The sequence below is a fragment of the Diorhabda sublineata genome, chromosome 11 (genome assembly GCF_026230105.1).
Source record: "Diorhabda sublineata isolate icDioSubl1.1 chromosome 11, icDioSubl1.1, whole genome shotgun sequence".
Taxonomy (NCBI): domain Eukaryota; kingdom Metazoa; phylum Arthropoda; class Insecta; order Coleoptera; family Chrysomelidae; genus Diorhabda; species Diorhabda sublineata.
In genome coordinates, this window is record NC_079484.1 from 1,316,945 (window position 1) to 1,328,677 (window position 11,733).

Here is an 11,733-nt window from a genome sequence, read left to right on the forward strand (position 1 = left end):
TTATTAAATTAACCGATTTATTGTCTATAAAATAAAAACAATTGTTAAAATAACAAAATAGTTAATATCTCTATCGAATTATTGTTTTAATTTAACTTCAGTATTTACATGAATTATTTTGAAAACACTTGATGTTATCGTGATAAAATTTTCAATGAAAATCATCGATTACATTCTTTCAAATGCCGAATTGGAATTCATACACTGTGTGAAGCACGTTTCGACATCCAAACTATCGTCTTCAGACATTGAAAGTTTCAGTTCAGTCTGTCAGAAGGTACTTACAATATAAGAAATGTGGCAACATTGGTTATAAAAACGTTTAAAAGCAGCAGACGTAGAGGACGTTGAACTCTAAGATGGGAAACATACATGCGATGATATATGAATAAATAAAAGAAGAAGAAAATTGGTTTAAAAAGATTCGACGTAATTATTTAGTTTCCGATTGATATACGGTGTGTAATACGTAAATCTACGATCTTTTATTATTAACGTACCCAGGTAAATATTTTAACGAAATCACTTTTTTAAAATATCGTCTTCGAGGTAGTGACACTCTTTAACGGCAGACTTTACCGATTATGGAAAAATTTCTAATAAAAAATACCTTTTATACAGTAATATTTTCTTAAAAAAAGCCATTAATTTTGTTTGGCGACAGAAGCAAACATGCAAGTTCACCTTGGAAATGGAAACGATGTTGGCAATGAAAATATATTTCTTTTCACCCTTTACGATCAAGAAAAACATCCACCGAACTTGTTGCTATTTCTACTTTGATTTTAATGCCAATTTTTGACGTATAAAAACGACCTTGTCGAAAATGATGAATTAGATTGTGATATTTATATTAAGAAAAAAAAAGCAATTTATGCATAGTATAAGCAAATAAACATCGAGAACGTCTACGTATCCAAGTTTGTCGATTATCCCACTCTACTGCAGTCGAATATTGGCCTATGAAGGACCAGGAAAACAGAAAAGCCCAAAACGGTGCTATAAGTCGTGCGACTGACACATAGATGACGCTGTCATTGTCAAATCCATATGAAGTACCAACTATGTGTTAAATTTCACGATATTTCGATTAGACAGGAAAAAACGACGGTCATTTAAGTGAAAATATTTCGAAAACAATGGATTCGGAACGTGTGTTAATTTATCATTGGTTCTCGATGAAAAAAAAAAAAATACTGTATAAGCTCAGCAAAGGTTTTAAAATAAATTTTATAAATATACACGCTTCGTAAATTCTAATTTTTTGAAGTTACCCTCGTATAGTATTAAAAACCTCCCCTAATCATTGTCATTGTAATGAAAATGGTCAAGTGGATGAATCAATAACTATACAGAACGTGTAGTAACGGACATTATTTAACCTCTAAATTATCCTGTGCTCCTGTTCGATTTTTCCAACATCGTCCTGAGAGAACGCAGTGGAAAACTCCTTTTTCTGGATCGTCCCTTATCGAATGACTCCGAGGTATATCCTGGAGAAGGACTAGGGGTTTTTCCAAAGGGAAACTTGTACTTCCATAAACCCAGCCATCGGCGGTATCCATAAAGGGAGTATTTTAATCAGAAGAACATGATGGGTGAGAAGGTGAAAACAACCCTTTGAAGCGAGGGAAAATCATCCCAAAGGATTTATACAGATATTTATAATATATTAGGGAATTAAAATTACATTCATTTCAAATACACACCCTTATATTAGAAAATTTCGAAACATCTTAAAAGACCTGTGATTAATCACTTTAAACAGTTTTTCAGAATTATAAATTGTTTTCTTGTACGTCAATTGTTCCCCGTATAATCCTCAGCGTCGATATCAACAGGTGAATAATATAAATAGAAACCAGGTGGGTAGGTGACGTCATCACGCGGCGCGCGTTAGACGGCGCTCAATTGACGACGCTTCGTACCAGGCAAACATGAATATTGAATAGTGCGAGGGTTGATACCGCCTCCCCCGACCCCTCGACGATATCGTATCGCATTTAGTCGCGTGGCAAAAATAGCACTCGACTCCCCCTGCTTCCCGCAACGTTCTCATTCAATTTGTATACACAAGTTCTTACATCTCATTCCGTCGGGAAAGATTTTTTATCAATTTTGATACACCCTGTATAATTTATTATACGTTTAACTAACAAAAATATCGAATGTTATTGTTGCATGATACTAATTACGAGCTACCCTGTATACGAACATAGTATTAGTAGTTGTTTTGTATCACATATGGCACGTACTTCAAAGTGCGATACCGATTTTCCATTGTATATATATATATAGATATAGTTTTCGATGCGGGAAGCCCTAAGTTTTGTTTGTTTTCGAACGGGATACAATATGTTTCATGAAATAAGTGGCACGTGCCTTTTTTTTTTTATTCGAATGTAAATTTAGTGGGGATGTAACCGACTATATTTACACTTTTCTGTTAACCTGATACACAGCGTCGAATTTTCAGCTGGATAAAGCGAGGGTATGACTGGAATACAAATTGGATGCAAAATGATTTCTTCGCATTGAAAATTATTTTTTACGTATATAATATAAATAACAAACTCTTGTAATGAAATTAGTTCACTGTTATTAATTTTTTTTGTTATAAACATTGAGGTTATGTTTACATCGTGTTCGGGATTAAATAAATTCATTATAATTAAATTCACTTTCAATTTTCACAAGTTATTAACAATAATTGTGGAAAATCTACGAATTATATCTTATTTTCTTTTTTAAATATTTTACCAAAACCCAATAAATGCGTGCGATTTCCTTTTAAAAGTCAATCGTCTAAGACGTGGTAATCCGTAAAAGTTCACGGTCATTTATACGAACTACTTCATTATAATACCATCGACTTAAAGTTGAACATTTATAGTATTTATTCAAGTACAGTTGTACTACAGTGAATATTTTATTGGGTGACTATAATTTATCATAGTTCCGAGTACGTTCAGAACCATTACGAAACTTTACTTATTTTGTTCTCGATTGTTGCACAAGGAATGAGAGTGTGTATAAGATAAGGTATTATGTCTTATGGTAAAGTTTTTAATATAAGAAAGTTATTTATTATTATTATAAAGGTAAGTTTTGAAAGTTTTTAAATTTCCTTATTATAGAAAAATGCACATAAAACTCATATACTCATTTAAAAAAAAAGATCACTACATTTTCAACCTGTCATTTCTTCCAGTGTTGCCAAATCAAACGCTACATCCCCAATCTCATTTGTTTAATTTTCTTGGTGTCTATAATCTCAAAAACAGCTAACAACACTTCTAATTAATTGTAGAATTGTAGAATATGTTTTCTTTGATTGAATCTTTGTATATGTCTGTATTTCAGATACAGCATGCTTGCTGGAACTTTAAGAAGAGTTAAAAAACTGTGTCCCTCTATACTATTTGTAACAGTAACTGTTATTTTATTATTAAAGATATATTTTTATAAAAAAGAAAATGAAATGCATCCGAAACACGTTATAAAGTGAGTAAATTCGATAAAAAATTATTAAAATTCGAAAATTTCACGATATAAGTCACCTTATTTCAGAAAAAAAGATCAGGAAGAGTACGTAGACAAACATGGTATTAGAGTTGTGGTGGGTCATTATCGAGGGGATACGTCACGCGTCGTACCTGCCGCTTCAAATGAAACTATCAATCAAAATAATTTCAATCCTTCCCCTAATGCGGGGAAAAATGGACAACCCCTGGTTATCAATAACAAAGATTACGTAAAAACACAACAATTGTACGAAATAAATCAATTCAATTTATTAGTTAGTGATCAAATACCGTTAAATAGAACGTTGCCAGATTTCAGGAGAAAAAGGTAAGTTTAATATAAAATATTACATTCTGTAAAACTAAATTCGAAATTAGGGAGCTCGGTATATCTATTAAGTGTAAAATTTAAATTTATTATAGATATTATAAAACAGGGTAGTACTGAGTTATTTGAAATACTACGAGGGTCAGTTAAAAAGTTTCCGAACTCAACGTAAAAAGTGTCCGCCATATTAGTTTCTATTTGACGTGTTTTAAAAGACTTATGATATACGAGGATGGTTCTAAAAATTCTGTTTATACAGCGTTAACAATAATTTTGATTATATTAGTCACATTTCAGATGTAATAAACTTTTTAACGATTACAAATCATATCCTAAAACTAGTATTATAATAGTGTTTCACAACGAAGCGTGGTCAACTTTATTGAGAACAGTTTGGAGCGTCATCAATAGATCCCCAAAAGAATTAATCGAAGAAATAATATTAGTAGATGACGCCAGCGAACGAGGTAAGAGAAAACATCGTGAAACCCGTTAACGCATGCGCACTTTCAAAATTAACATTCACGTTTAACTAAAAGTTAGGTTATGTTACTAATGAAAAAGTGTATGTATTAATTTAATTTAAATAATTAATTTTTTATTAATATTTAATTAATTAAAATCAATTAAAATTTTGTATTGGTTATTAATTAATCGATTCTAATTGTGAACCGCGAATATAATGTTGGTAGACGCGTGACGTCATCTATTTATAAACGAGAACGTTATCGGGCAACCTATTCTCTATTAACCTTGCCGCGTATTAATCTATTCGGATAAGATCGGCTATTATCGTAATTGGAGAAAGTTTTTCTTATTTTAGCGTTTTTACGAAAGGCTCTAGAAGATTATATCGAAACGTTGCCGATAAGAGTAATAATATTGAGAAGTGTCGAAAGGATAGGCCTTATAAAAGCTAGGTTAAAAGGAGCTAGAGCCGCAAAAGGGGAGGTACTAACTTTCCTAGACGCCCATTGCGAATGTACGGTCGGTTGGTTACAGCCTCTTCTACACGTCATAAGTAAAGACAAAACGACCGTGATCTGTCCCACCATAGATATTATTAATCATGATACTTTCGCGTACGTTAAAAGTTTCGAATTACATTGGGGTGCGTTCAACTGGAATCTTCAATTTAGGTAAAGACGAAGTACATTTTTCGTAGTGGAACTTGAAATACTTGAAATCTGGCAACGCTTTTGATATATTCCGAATGTGTTTTGAACATTCGTAGCTCCACCCAAGTACGTAATAAGATACGAGGGCTTGTCAATAAATTCGAGATGTTTTTTTAAAAGTGGAGATTTCGAGTAGGTCACGTTTTTCTAAACCGATTAATTTGAGAAATAAAAAATTATTGAACGAGGAAAAATTTTAGATGGTATACTTTAGGGGGTGAGCAGATGAAGCGAAGGCAGTACGACATTACTCAGCCGTTTAATTCCCCGGCAATGGCCGGCGGTTTATTCGCTATGGATAGAAACGCGTTTTTCGAATTTGGCGCCTACGATGAGGATATGAATATATGGGGCGGGGAGAATTTGGAAATGTCGTTACGGATATGGCAGTGCGGAGGGAAAATTCAAATATCTCCGTGTTCGAGAGTCGGACATGTTTTCCGAAAATCTTCTCCGTATTCTTTTCCTGGGGGATTGGAAAAGACTCTGTATACGAATTTGGCCAGAGTGGCGGTAGTGTGGTTGGACGAATGGGCGGATTTTTTTTTTAAATTCAACGAACAGTCAAGGTAAGATTCATTGGAATTTGTTCAGTGTTTAAGCGTACAATTTCGAAAATTACGCTGTTGCCAAACGTTAATTCTCCCTAGAACTAGGGACATTTGATTTTTTATGGTTGTTAAGATATTTATTGAAATTGCGATGTTGCCAAACGTAGATTTTCCCCAAATCTAGGAAATTTGACTTCTTACTATAAAAAGAGAAAGTAAAAAACATATTTTTTGCAGAACTAGGTGAATTTTTCGATTTTTTGTGTGAAGACATTGCTGCCAGATGCAGTTTTCCCTAGATCTAAGGAAATTTGACGCATTTTTTTATTGTTGCCAGAATTTTCCTCAAAATTTGTTGCCAAACTCAATTTTTTCCTTAAATCTTGAATTTTTTTGTAGTTATTGAGATATTTATTGAAATTGCGATGTTGCCAAACGTAGATTTTCCCCAAATCTAGGAAATTTGACTACTTACTATAGAAAAACAAAGTAAAAAACATATTTTTTGCAGAACTAGGTGAATTTTTCGATTTTTTGTGTGAAGACATTGTTGCCAGATGCAGTTTTCCCTAGATCTAAGGGAATTTGACGAATTTTTTTATTGTTGTCAGAATTTTCCTCAAAATTTGTTGCCAAACTCAATTTTTTCCTTAAATCTTGGGTTTTTTTGTAGTTATTAAGATATTTATTGAAATTGCGATGTTGCCAAACGTAGATTTTCCCCAAATCTAGTAAATTTGACTACTTACTATAGAAAAATAAAGTAAAAAACATATTTTTTGCAAAACTAGGTGAATTTTTCGATTTTTTGTGTGAAGACATTGCTGCCAGATGCAGTTTTCCCTAGATCTAAGGAAATTTGACGCATTTTTTTATTGTTGCCAGAATTTTCCTCAAAATTTGTTGCCAAACTCAATTTTTTCCTTAAATCTTGAATTTTTTTGTAGTTATTGAGATATTTATTGAAATTACGATGTTGCCAAACGTAGATTTTCCCCAAATCTAGGAAATTTGACTACTTACTATAGAAAAACAAAGTAAAAAACATATTTTTTGCAGAACTAGGTGAATTTTTCGATTTTTTGTGTGAAGACATTGTTGCCAGATGCAGTTTTCCCTAGATCTAAGGGAATTTGACGAATTTTTTTATTGTTGTCAGAATTTTCCTCAAAATTTGTTGCCAAACTCAATTTTTTCCTTAAATCTTGGGTTTTTTTGTAGTTATTAAGATATTTATTGAAATTGCGATGTTGCCAAACGTAGATTTTCCCCAAATCTAGTAAATTTGACTACTTACTATAGAAAAATAAAGTAAAAAACATATTTTTTGCAAAACTAGGTGAATTTTTCGATTTTTTGTGTGAAGACATTGTTGCCAGATGCAGTTTTCCCTAGATCTAAGGAAATTTGACGAATTTTTTTATTGTTGCCAGAATTTTCCTCAAAATTTGTTGCCAAACTCAATTTTTTCCTTAAATCTTGGATTTTTTTATAGTTATTAAGATATTTATTGAAATTGCGATGTTGCCAAACGTAGATTTTCCCCAAATCTAGGAAATTTGACTACTTATTATAAGTATCCCTTATGCCATTATGTTCGAATACATTGTTGCCAAACGTAATTTTTTCCTTAAATCTAGGATATTTTGATAACAAGCCATAAAGAAAACAAATCAAAATTGCGGTGTTGCCGAACTTTTTTTCCACAAAACTAGGAAAATTTGCCGATATACTATACAAGAATAAATGAAATGTTGCCAAATTTAATCAATGCTTCACTAGAGCTAGGAAAATATGACATTTTGTAACGCCTTTATAATGCAATGCTGCCAAATTTCCTCCGGATTGTTAATATTTTTGATAACTAGCGGTACAAGATGTTGCGATGTTGCCAAACATAATTTTTCCCGAAAACTAGTAAAATTAGTATCACGACGTTGCCGGACGTAGTTTTTCCAAATTTCTAAGGAAATTTGGTGTATAGCGGTGTTGCCAGACGTCGTTAGGTGTAATTCCTCGTTTTAGGAAAGTCAAGGAGCATCAGAACGTTAGTTCAAGGGTCGATTTGAAAAAGAGATTGAAGTGTAAAAATTTTTCCTGGTATTTGGATAACGTTTGGCCGCAACATTTTTTCCCGAAAGACGATCGATTTTTCGGAAAAATAAAAAATATCGGCAAAAATATGTGCCTTTTGAAACCCGATCAAAAAAATTTCATGAATCAACCGATGGGAAAAGCCACCCTCGACGTGTAAGTAAAACAATCACATATTTTCTTCAATTTGTATATACATTTTTCTTAAATAACTTAAAATCCATCATTACAAGTTTTTTAATGCTTTTATTCTCACATAAGTGAATAATTACGTCAATATCGATTGACAGTTGACGGCTGACGGTTGACAGTTGACAGCTGACACGCTTCGATGGCATCTAGATTAATAGTAGCGTGTGTAGTATATATGCAACCAGTAATAATGTGGAAATTACACTTAATCGGAAATTTCGAAAAGAAAAACTCATTATAACCACAAATTTCGTCCAATGAAAGTATTTTTTTACTTGTATCATCTAACTACACCTCGTATAATGACCGAAAGTTGTAAAATCTTTTTCACCCCGTATAACTAACGAACACCGCCCTTATGGCGTTGTTATTACAATTTATCTTCCTCAAATTGAAGTATACGTCACTTTTATAAGGGTCAATTACCCCTAAAATGCCTTTTTGGTCAATCAAAAACTAACTTTTTTGACGTTATTACCATTGAAATAAATTTTCGTTCACTTTTTATACGAATATACCCCGTATATGACTTTTCAGTATATAACCGCCGCGTGACTACACCTGGTATATCAATATTTTGACAACTATACGATATCGAACGTCATCATCATAATTTCTTTGCCCCTCGTATAAATAACGAACCCCGTATACCTACAATCCAAATAAATTCATAGATCTCTTGCTTACGTCACATTGACACATCACTGAATTTCCGATACCCTGTAATGGCGAACTCTCACTTCCGCTTCGTAACATCGGTCACTGATCGACTTACAGTCAGTATTACAATTTTAGATGTTTAGATGAGATCGAAATAGAAATGTTTATCATGACAAAAGAGGGTTACATAATGACGGACGATTCCATTTGTTTGGACGCACCAGAAAAACCAAAAAGCGGTTCGATGAAAGTTCGAATTGTCGCCTGTCACTTTATCAGTAGACAGAAGTGGGAATACGATAAAAAGGTAGGCAACTCACACGTTTTCGTATACCGTACACCAACCATTGAATTAAAAGTAAAATTCATTAACATCAACACACGTTTCTGACTTTAAATGATTCCGATATCGCACTGGTGCTACACCAGAACAGTTGACAGTGACATTAATGACATTATTCCGTATACTTGTGTCTAAATAATTATTTATTATTATTAGACAAAAGAAATACGACATGTAACCAATCAAAAATGTCTGGATGTGAAAACTTCCATGAGATCTGTTCAAGAAGTTGTTATAAACGATTGTGATAAAAGGAAAACTCAACAATGGATTTTAGAAGATGTGTCTTGGAAATAAATGCTTTCTTAATATTTAATAATGTTGTTATCTATATTTTTTTTTAATAAAATGATGATATTTTTTGGTTTTTATTTAATTACTACAGAAATTTTACAAACTTGAAAATCACCATTTAGTCAAAATGACAGACAAAAGTATTTTTCAAACATACGTTCTTAAAACATTTCAATTTGAAAGGTGTGACATGATCGTTTCCTGCAATTGAATTGATTTTTGATCCAACTACTCGCAAGTAGATGTCAGGAGTGTAGCAATTAGATGAAAAACATTTCCGACATAATTTTAACAGTTTCATCTTTATAAAATATATAAAAAAAACATTATTTTACTTTCAATTAATTAGGAATTTTTATTGGATTTTGATAAACAATCGATTTGAAACAATTTTATCGTTTACTGTAATTGAACTCACTTTAATAGTTATCATCATATATAGATGTCGTTAATCCTCAAATTAATACAAATTTTTAATCGATTATAATTTTGCAATAAATTATGTATACCAAATATATTCTTACGTGGGTAGTACGATATTAATAAAAGTTAATAAATACAAACTACTATTTTGATTTAAATGGCGCCATCTAGTTGTTGTTTTACTAAATCACTCCAAATTGAAGTATACAGTGTAAAGTTTCCTTTCTTTTAATTTTGCTCAGACTTTTGTATTTTATTTTTTCACATGTAGATGTCAGTAGTGTTTAAGTAATAGAAATTCCAAAAAAATTAACTTGAAAATCAGTACTGTTATTGTTATAAAGACGATTAAAATATCAAATTAATCGATAATCCATTTATACAAAACAAGTAATTTATAAATAATACATATTCTTAACAATGGACGATTCTAGGATAGATTGGACACGTCGATGTATTATATAATTTTAATTATCTTTTAAATACATGACAAATCAAAAATTGAGTTGATATTATGTAGTGAAATCATTCACTTTTAAGTCAGTATTCAATTTACTAGAAAAACAATTGATTGGAAAAGTACCATTATTTGGTTCGTGACAGGTCCGTATTCAGCCAAAACATGTTTAATTAAAATACTAATTGAAATATAATGATTTGCCTAATCAAAGTGCTAGTTGTCTATTTTAATAGACATTATATGCGAAAATTAAAAAGAATAACCATTGTTTTGAAGTGGACTAGACCGAAACTGAATTTCATCGTGCGAATATAAAATGTTTTCGTAATCGTTTTTGAATACAAAGAGATGACTTACTTTTTTTTATTCCAATACGAGAATGGTTTATTTTTGTTACATATGCCTCGATATGATATATTTTCAAGTCGAATAGTATCAATTTGTATACGAGTAAACGAAAAAATATAACTATGAGTTCGGTCCTGGTAAAGTATTTCTAGATCCGTCAAAAGAAGGTGTGTTAATTGATTTTTTTCCCGAAATACAAAACTATAACAAGTTGTAAATGAACAAAATTGTTTTTTTATAACACAAACAAATATAATAACAAAAATCTGTCATAGCTTCACACAAATTCGATGAAGAGATGTCCGAATCTAGAACAAATATCAAATTATCTTCATAAATATATACAAAAACTCATAATAATGATTTTCAACCAAAAATCAGTAATAAAGAAATATTACTGATATATTATTATTGTGTGAAAAAAATTTTTGACACCCTGTAACTAATCACCAAATAATAATTCGAAGGATTAATAGTTCAAAATTTCTACATTATTTGAGGTTTTTTACGTTTTCTTTAATGAATTAGAAATTCTACTATGATAAAAGCACGTGTAATATACATTTTCTCGTTCATATAAGTAATTATATACATTTTTATACAAAATATAAAAGTTTTTTCGATTTCCAGAAAAATAAAAAACACGACAACGCCGCACTTATACCGTTGTACAGTTGTTGAACGACTCCGACATTCTTCCTTACCCACCCATATCTAGAAAGTAGACTCGACCGAGCCTCAATTAAAACAGCCTACTATGCGTTCCAAAAAGATTTCGCCGTCGACGTACACAAGCTTCAAAGTCGACGTGTTATTTTGAGAATTTCACATTTTTTTTTATTTTTTTTGTTGTCTATTTGCCTTAAAAAACCAAAGTTCATTTAACAAAACAACCAAATTTAAATATTTCGAAACGTTATTATCGAAAAAGTACAATATATAGATAAATCTTAAACAGGATTATATTCGATAAAGTAAAAAAAATGTAAACGCATAAAGTAATTATTATAATGTTTGAATTAGAAAAAAAAAACGTGGTATAAAAAACATTATGCTTGAAATGTAGGTATTTCAAATATATATTTTTTCGGTTATAGTAGAAACGACTTTTTTTAAATATTGGATGTAATTTGCTTAAAAGGTTATTTTATAAGTACGATAAAATCATCGGTTCGGTTGAGGTTCGATAAAAAAATAGCTCCAATAGTAAATTATGTACCTACATAATTCTTTCACGGTATCTGGCTAATTCAGTATAGGAACAGAGAGTGGATTGGATGATTATAATACAAATCGATATTATTTTCCAGCGTGGCATCACGGACGAAAACAAACAAT

General features: G+C 31.3%; 1 protein-coding gene across 3 annotated transcripts; it reads left to right on the forward strand.

Moving 5' to 3' along the window:
* The first annotated feature begins 120 nt into the window (after window positions 1–120).
* On the forward strand, window positions 121–9,231 carry LOC130450146 (polypeptide N-acetylgalactosaminyltransferase 13-like). Of its 3 annotated transcripts, none has more exons than XM_056788350.1 (9): window positions 121–3,101; window positions 3,364–3,504; window positions 3,571–3,852; window positions 4,150–4,319; window positions 4,676–4,991; window positions 5,231–5,599; window positions 7,607–7,831; window positions 8,663–8,834; window positions 9,027–9,231. In XM_056788350.1, exons 2-9 carry the CDS (start codon window positions 3,371–3,373, stop codon window positions 9,165–9,167), a joined length of 1,809 nt encoding a protein of 602 aa, XP_056644328.1. In that variant the 5' UTR covers window positions 121–3,101; window positions 3,364–3,370; the 3' UTR covers window positions 9,168–9,231. The 3 variants fall into 3 exon arrangements, with proteins under 3 accessions (XP_056644328.1, XP_056644329.1, XP_056644330.1); XM_056788351.1 differs by having other exon boundaries at window positions 4,195–4,319; XM_056788352.1 differs by lacking the exon at window positions 7,607–7,831.
* Window positions 9,232–11,733: the final 2,502 nt, after the last annotated feature.